At 42.3% G+C, this 8,873-nt stretch overlaps 1 protein-coding gene and 1 non-coding gene across 2 annotated transcripts; one reads left to right on the plus strand and one right to left on the minus strand.

Annotated features, from left to right (window-relative positions):
• Positions 1-1,802: 1,802 nt before the first annotated feature.
• On the plus strand, positions 1,803-1,997 carry LOC136541007 (U2 spliceosomal RNA). The gene has a single exon (XR_010780123.1). It is a non-coding gene; the product is annotated as a U2 spliceosomal RNA (small nuclear RNA).
• Positions 1,998-2,911: 914 nt separating this feature from the next.
• On the minus strand, positions 2,912-7,938 carry LOC136540760 (DEAD-box ATP-dependent RNA helicase 10-like). The gene is made up of 13 exons (XM_066532774.1): positions 7,545-7,938; positions 7,297-7,429; positions 7,144-7,213; positions 6,737-6,799; positions 6,238-6,312; positions 5,891-6,010; positions 5,478-5,519; positions 5,298-5,372; positions 4,116-4,262; positions 3,827-3,964; positions 3,594-3,705; positions 3,399-3,487; positions 2,912-3,266 (listed from the first exon to the last, which is right to left on the minus strand). The coding sequence occupies exons 1-13, from the start codon at positions 7,723-7,725 to the stop codon at positions 3,147-3,149; spliced, it is 1,365 nt and encodes a 454-aa protein (XP_066388871.1). The 5' UTR covers positions 7,726-7,938; the 3' UTR covers positions 2,912-3,146.
• Positions 7,939-8,873: the final 935 nt, after the last annotated feature.

Below are 8,873 nucleotides of genomic sequence, written 5' to 3' on the forward strand. Positions count from 1 at the left end.
AAGAATATAAGTCCACAACACAACATAGCGGCCAAAAATCCACCATGAGCGAGGTTGGGCTGCTGCAGTGAGGTGTGGTTAGCTAGGCTGAATTAATGGACCGACTATAACGGGATATCCGGGGCTAAAAGTGAGATGTCCAGACAAAGAATAGGGAAAGCGAAAAAGATTAAAAAATAGCTACATCATTTTTGTCTTGTTTTCAAATTTGCCAAAGATGGAAAGTGAAACCAATCAAGATGCTTGTGAATACGAATTCAAGCTGGTTAACCATAGAAATTGAGGCTAAGCCAATGGGATTTTATCCCAACCATTTCAGCCCTATGCCTAGATAAGTAATAGGTCTATGGACCTCTCCTTTCAAAGACACCATTTGTTGCGTCAATAAGGCCTTCTTCAATTGTAAGTTTCGTTACACTATTTCCAAGAGCGCCCTATTAACTAAAGAGATGTGGAGTGATGAAATAAAACAAAAACCACAATGCATAATTTTAATTGTGCAGTTTCATATTCTTAGTATAGCATTTAAATGTTGCATGGTGTTATGTAATGAAACGCATCCAACATGCATTTAAACCGCATATCAGACACCTTCAAGGTAGGGAGAGACTTTATTTCAATACGATATCACCGCCACATCTCGTTGATGCCGCCAGTAAACCAAACCCTAGGTAAAACAACGGAAGATTTAGACCTTGTTTGAATCACTTTGAATTATTATAATCTAGATTATAGCTTTTGATTACATCACAGTAATCTAGATTATGGATTATAATAATCTAAATTGTTTGGAACCTTGGATTATAGGTGTTTGTTTATCATTGGTTGAACTATAATATCCTTTTAGAAGACTAGAAGTGGATTATAGGATTATTATCCACCGGTTGGTATTATAATTTAGTTCATAGTCTAAAGTGTTTGGATTAGCTAGAGGTTTTTTAACAGGTGTATAGTCCAAGTGATCCGCCTTAGTCTTGCAAATTTTTTAACAAGAGAAACATGTGCTAGTATTTTCATATAGAAATGGTAGTCAAGGAATCTTTCCCTATGTTTTTTTATACAGTAGAGAAACTTGCCAATGTAGCGAGCTTATTCAACATAGAAAGTTTTTTTTTTCTCAACATCTTGCAAGCCTAGGCAAAATTCTCTCATGGTTTTGTTTTCCTAGTGCTAATTCAAGATTTAGTTTCATACTATATAGTTGGTTGTATTTATTGTTGGTTCTGTTCTCTCATTTGTTACATAGGCATCTTTCATATATCTTTCAAAACATGGATGCTCCATCTTATAAATCCAAGCCCAGGGCAACACCACCTTTTGTAGCTTGCAAGCTTCCATCATCAGAAGTGACTGCACATCTGCATCCCAGGAATTAGATTACCCTGCTGTTAGTAGAGGAAGAAAGGCCTTCAACTTTGATTAGCGCATGCCAAAAAATCGCAGCCTGCTGCCTGCCAAGGAAGTCACACAGAGAATGAACCAACAAAATCTCTTGATAAAGTAGTTCTTGAACAGTCAGAGAAGGCCAATCTGGTTCTGCGCTGGGCCTTCGTTAGCTGTGTTCACTGGATTTAGGCCCATTGAACAGTCAGAGAAGGCCAATGCCCATCAAGCCCAGGCCAAGATTGCTTAATGGACCGTTAAGCCTAACATCATAATTAATACGGCCTTGTTTTGCTAACAAACCTCAGATTGAGATTAGCATCAGCTATTGAACTGAGGAATTGTACCACACCGAGGGGTGACAGACATAGGTCAGGTGAGGCGTGTATAAAAGAAGGTGCATAGAAACAAGCCAACTCATACGTTTCTTGGTCTTTTGGCTAAGATCAATGTAGTATCTGTTCTTAGCAGTTTAATATCTGATATGTAAGACAGGCGTTCATAATTATATTAAATTTACTTTTTTTTTGGGAGAATCTAATATGGTAGCTTGCTACCAAGGTTCTTGCGTGTTGCCCTAGCGTTGCACTATTGCTTGGCCTGGCACACCCAAACAAATCTTGGCTTGCAAAAACATGAAGAAAGAAATAGTTAGTCTAATAAAATAAATTTTTAGACTAAATTAATTACAAATTAATTAATAATTAATCAATGATATGATTTTGATCTTTATATATACAATTTATGTAGTTGATATTTTTTTTACAAAATGGAGTTCATATGTATGTCTTTCTTTTGGTTAATAGTTCACTTCAATTTTCATGGAATAGGAATTCAAAAAACATGTCACCGTGGAATAGGAATTCAAAAAAACATGTCACCGATCGACAGCATCGTAGCTTTTCGGATGCAAACGATCCAACTCAGATAAAATGAAACGAAGCTTACAATTTTCATGGAATAGACATCGATCCAACTCAGATAAAATGAAACGAAGCTTACAATTTTCATGGAATCGACATCTAATGATATTACTCAATCCTTTTAAAAAAATGATACTACTCAAATAAAATAAGAATTAAAAAAAAAAGCATGTCACGGATCGACAGCATTGACGTTTCTTGCTCCTGTAGCGTGCAGCTTTTTGCAGGCTTGCTTGGTTTTTGCGCTTTCTGAGTTTCTGTCGTTCAGGTATTTAGAGGCGTATGCTAGGTACTACGTACATTAATAACCGCTGTGCTCTAGCTCAATTTCACTATTTCCAGTGAGTGAAAGGAAAATACCAACAAAAAATTAAGGACAAATAATTGTCAACAATGAACTTAAAAAAAAAAGAGAAGTGCGCTCTATAGAAACAACGTATGGTCGTATAAAGCTGCATTTTTCTTTCACCCAATCACCCCTGTGAAGGCACTAAAAACACCCTGTTTCAGTCATCTGTTAACACATGCCGACGGCTGCCTATGACTTCGGGCAAAAGAGACCCAGTAGTTAACAAGACTCCAATGAAATAGCTCAGCCTTCAGCAAAAATAAAAATGATTCCCTTGTGTAACATGGTTTGGGTCGGGATGACAAAATTGGGAGACTTGCGTCAACGGAAGCAATGGTGACAAGTAAAAGTCTTAACTGGCCCTAGTATATACCTAAAGCATTAAGCATCACTGCAAACCCACAGGGTGTGCGCTGAACCACAGAGGACTTGGATAAAAATGAAGCAGCATTACACTCGGATTCTAACTCATCAGGCGAGCTCCGGCGCCTTCATCGTCTGTTTGATTTCTTGAAGGATTTCGGTCTCTTAGAATGAGAATCATCTTCCACCTCTTCGTCGTCATCTTCCACCTTTCTCCGCTTCTTGTGGCCACCGGAATCCTTCAATTTCTACAAGGCAAGATAAGTAGCATGACTGTAACTGTAAGTGCCAGCAGATAGCCATACTTTTGCACAGATTTGCTACCAGCAAGAATGGCGCCAAAATTACAGAATCGATACTGATTTCAAAGGAGGACGTACTGTAAGTGCAATTCTCTTTGCATCGGATATGGGCCCTTTAAGTATCATGACTTCATCTCTGTCCACCTTACGCTGGTCAATTTGCTTGCCTGCAAATCGTAGTTGATAAGAGAGGCAGGCTTTGTAAAAATGACATCTCCAGCTATGGCTGTCAATTGTTAAGAAAAAAAAAAGGTGAAAAAAAATTGTAATTACCAAGGAGCTTCTCAATCAGCACGAACCACTGGGCTTCATATTGATTCACCAAAGATACAGCATATCCTGACCGCCCTGCACGTGCGGTCCTACCCACCCGATGAACATAATCCTACATGTCGCGCAGCATAAAATTTAAGACCATAACAAATCCAATTTGAACATCTAATTGTAAGCAGTTAAAATGAAATCACAATGGCCCAAGACAAGTACTCAAACAGACAGAAAGAGACCTTAGAATTCATTGGAATATCATAATTGATGACCATATCAACTCCTTGAATGTCAAGGCCACGACTTGCTACATCAGTGCAAATAAGGATATTGCAATCTTTCGCTTTGAACCTGTTCAAAGCACCTAGTCTCTTGTCCTGGTAATAAAGAAAAATAAACAAAAAGTATTATTAAAGGGAAGACATAAACAAGACAAATCCACTTCACAGAACAGAAGGATTAACCTACTGAATGGAATAGTCATATAATTATCTATATGTCTGACATTTTAAGTCAAAGAAAGTAAACCTGACTCATCTGGCCACTGATAGACAAAGCTTTCAAACCAAGATTCCTCAGCATAAGAGCAAGGAGCCTAGTAGATTCACATGTGCGCACAAAGATCATGATCATGCTGTCTTGCCTCTCATTCAAAACATGAAGAAGATAGCAATCCTGAAATTCACATAAAAAAAGGTAGATCAGAGACAAATGATGGAAAAGGGTACTCTGCTGTGATGGACTAATGGTAACCAATATAGAATTCAATTAGTCCGCCCATAACACATGTTGAATTAGGTTAACGACATTCAATACGGTAAATTCATTGCAATCATGATTTTGAGATTTTCCATAACTGCTTATTAAATGAATTGGGGATTGTCCAGACAGTTAACAGAGACATGCAACACAAGAAGAATCGAAACATCAAATTGGTTCCAATCATTTGGTTGGTTGCTCACTTATGTATCAAAAGGTTCAAACCATTTTGTTGTAAAAGAGTGAGAAAATATGTTATTGTGAAGTACTTCCGAAATGGTAGAGCCTGTTGCATTTGTTTTCTTTAGGCTGACAAGGGGATAGGTTTGCGGGGGGAAGGCTTGCCTCGGTTTTTCCCTTCCCCAGACCCCACTCATGTGGGAGCCTCCGGCACTGGGTCTGCCCTTTTTTTTAGGCTGACAAGGGGATAGGTGCTATAACTAGGCATAGAGTGAATAACAAAGAACTTGAAGTAAATTGTAGATCCACTAGAATGCAAGTTGACATACATGCATGTATTTATCAAAATAGTACTCCTTCCTTCCCAGAATATAAGCATTTCTGGGATAGTCCTAACTCCTAAGTCAAATTACTCACTTACTTGAGGTTTGACAAAGTTTATATAAAAGAACGATAATATTTACTATATCAAAGAAGCGCCATTAGATCCATTGTGACATATTTTTGTAGTTTACTTCTTTGCTTTGATGTGGTATATGTTAATAATCTTCTCAATAAACGTAGTCAAACTTAGACTACTTTGACTTAGGACAAAACCAAAAAAGATCACACATTGCAACAAAGCTAAGCATATCATGCATTGTCCATGATAACACAAAAAAGTCTTGAGGGCATGGATTTGGATCACATGGACTGAAGAAAATCATTTAAGCAGCAAGGACAGCAGCAGCAGCAACACATATAGGTGGAGGCTTTGAGCAAATATCTGACCTTGTCATCTGCAGGAACAAAATAGAACTCTTGTTTAAGTGAATCTACTGTAGAATATTTGGAGCCCGCTTCAACCTGTTTCCACAAAAAAATGTTGTAAACACAAGTAGAGAATAAGAAAGTAGACCCAAGATGTCAACTCTTTGCTTAGTAACTGAAAAGGCAAAGATAGAATGTCACCTTAGCAGGGTTCCTGAGGCAAGCACGTTGCAGCTTATTTACCTAAGTTATTGGAAAGGGAGCTTCATTTAGTCAAACAAAACGCATGGAAAGCGGTGTTAATGAAATTAGTCCATGAAAATATGGACTAATTGTATTGAAAAGATCACACTAGGAAAGAATGATCTAATATGAAATAACAGAAAATCAACTAACAGTAACATTTGCCATGATAAATATGAGACACCATCACTCTTTGATCATCTCAGGCACTTTAAAGTGCTGCCATATGATTGTGATTACCAATGGCAGCAATGAACATGCCCACATCAAGAACTTAATGCTATTATTAATTCATTTCACTTGTGTGATTAAAAGGTTCCATAAGTTAAGTAGTTTCATCTCATAAATAAATAAGCACGCTGTGCACAAACCTTTTTGGTCATAGTCGCTGAGAAAAGGAAAGTCCTCCTGTCTTTAGGGATCTCTCTCAGAATGTCATCGAGGGATTTCTCAAACTCCACATTAAGTAACTTATCGGCTTCATCCAATACCTAGCAATACAAAAGAACATAACAATAAAAAAAAAATAACCTATTCAACTAGTTATCTCAAATTAAGACATATGCTCCAAAATGTAAGGATAGTCACACTTAAGATGCTTTGACTCGGTACTATGCTAGAACTACATCCGTTTCCAGACGAAGGAAGTATCTAGCAAGAAATTCAGGACATACACCCTGAGACTTTTTACTTAGATATAAGAAAAATGAATACATACCAAATACTTGATTTTCTTAAGACTAAAACCTTTAGTCTCTGTCAAATGGTCCAAAAGACGGCCAGGAGTTCCAACCTAGGTTTTGAAGGAGGTATTACGGAGAAGGTTAGTACAGATGAAGACAAAACAATATGTGAAATAAAATCAACTTAAACAGAGTATTTCACTTATATAAATAATAGCATACAACAAATTTCAGTGTCATGCAAGTATGGAAGAGCCAAAGAGATTCAAAGCTGGTATGGTTGTTGTTACAAAGTACTTCTCAGGCTTAATGCAATGACTCTCTCCAAGAGCTCAATGAGAAGCAGGATTTGATAAGGATGCCGATCCATTGTGGTGGCTTTTCAGAAGTAATTTTATTTAATGTATACATTTCAAAGTAACACAGATTGGAAACATACTTTAGAGTCATCAAAAACATCTTTTACTATATAAATGTGGAAAGGAACTTTAGCTTGGAATAAGTAGAGAAAATCAGGAAATGTATAACACTCACCACAATGTGCGGACGTTTTCCAATGGATAACACTTGTTGCACCCGATCCACTCCTCCAACAAGCTGGTGAAAGAATAAAATGTCAGCTAGAACCAAGGTATCCACAAAGGCACAAAGTCACATAATAGGCATGAGAAATACAATATCACCAGGTGACATCTGAATGCATCTAATCTAATAGTGCAAGTATGTCTATGTCAGAACAGAGAACTGAGCGATACTGTGGTGGAAGTGGGGGAAAGTGAAGAGATGGGTACCTCAACTTATCATAAAGTCACAAGCATAACTAAGATAAGAAAGTTGTAACATAGATAAAGTACAACTGTATCAATGCGTCACGATTTGCCACATTCAGACGCTGACAGCCAAAAGGAATTCGCTTGCATAATTGCAATGATAACACTCACCACTGAGCAACGCAAACCAATAGCTGATCCGAGCGCCTCAAACTGCTCCGCGATCTGAATCGCCAGTTCTCTGATTAGCAACCACGGACACTCCAAATTAGATACTGGTGCGTCGCCCCTCAACGAAGTAATTGACTGAGAAATGAAACCCACCTCGTTGGCGAGAGCACGCAAGCGAAGAAAGACTGCTCGGCCTGCCGGTTGCTGAGCAGCTCCTGCAGGATGGGCAGCGCGAACGCGCCCGTCTTCCCGGACCCCGTCTGCGCCAGCGCGATCAGGTCCTTCCCTGCGAAAACCAAGGCGGCCGCCGAATTAAGAGTCCGCAGCCGAAGCCGCAACCGCCCGCCGCAGGGCGCGCCGCGCAGCGTGTGCACTGGATGGAACGAGTGGGATAGCAGTACCTTGGAGCGCGTGGGGGATGGCCTCGGCCTGAATCCTGGTGGGCTCCTTCCACCCCATGGCGTCGCACGCCTCCACTAGCTCCGCGCAGATACCCAGCTCCGCGAACGTCGAAGCCTGGCGCGCCGCCGGCTCCTCCTTCCCGTTCCCGACGGCCTCCACGGCCGCGTCCCCGTTCGCCATGGCTGGTTCGCGAGCTCTGAGCTGCCTGTCCGAGCTGCGCGTGAGGACTGAGAAGGTTGCTGGTGTGCGGCGGCGTGGAACGAGGCGGGCGGCGCGGGGTTTATGGTTGGGTACGGTAGTGCCGGCGCGGAGGACGACGCAGAAAAAACGTGACGGCCACGTCCGGTCGTCCGCGATGAAACGAAACCCTAGCGGCAGCAAACAACTATTGGGCTGGTGCTGGAATGGGGTCGGAGAACTGGCCCAGCCCGTGAAGACGACGCCCCTTTGAGCTATTTCGGCGGAGGAGGAGAGAGACGGGTTTGTGGACCAGTAGCTTTGCCCGCTCTCGGACGCTCTCGTGGGCCCTGGCGCGGCCGTAGTCCAGTTTGCCCCCCGGCCGCGAGCTGTGGAGAGCGGGCTCATGTTTTGGGCCGGACTGGGAGACGGTGGGAGGAGGATCCTGTTTTCCCGATAAAACGGGTACGCTGAGAACACGAGCAACTGCAAACGCACAGGAAAAGTTTTCTTTGCCCACAAGGGCAAATGCCCCCCGCGCGCGCAGTTGGATGCAAAATTTCCCACAAAACGCAAGAGCTGCAGGCTGCAGCCAAGGCAGAGGAAGCGCCAGCCAACCAGAGATGAGGGCTTTTCGCTTTCAGCTTCGTCTGCCTTACCGGACTGCTTCTGGCTACCACGGACGGCGCTCCGTCGGAGCCGCTCCTGGCGTGGCTGTTTCTAGCGCCAGCGGCGATGATCGTGCTGCCCCCAGCGCCCCCGCCGATGCCATGCGAGAAGAAAAGATGATGTCAGCCTCGATGACTAGATACTTACATGGGCGACAGTGGCGACTTTCCTCCTGCTGATCTCGCATAGTGTCCGCTGCGCCGCAGCCAGCGGCGGATCCAGGAAATATTTTAGGGGAACACTGCTGCTCGATCTTAAGTCTTAGCCCCCCCTATATTATAGAACTTTGCCTAAAAATTCATATGGGCTCTACAGTAATTTGCACTGATTCGGTTTGAGTAGGGGGGGCTTGAGCCCCCCCCCCCCCGCCCCACCGCTGGATCCGCCCCTGGCCGCAGCTACGGAGGTGGAGCGGGCGGGCGCCACCGCCGTGGTCGGAAACCGTGAAACGGCCGCGAGCGTGCTGGAGGCCACGGCCACGG

This window comes from Miscanthus floridulus, chromosome 2 (genome assembly GCF_019320115.1).
Source record: "Miscanthus floridulus cultivar M001 chromosome 2, ASM1932011v1, whole genome shotgun sequence".
Classification (NCBI taxonomy): Eukaryota; Viridiplantae; Streptophyta; class Magnoliopsida; order Poales; family Poaceae; genus Miscanthus; species Miscanthus floridulus.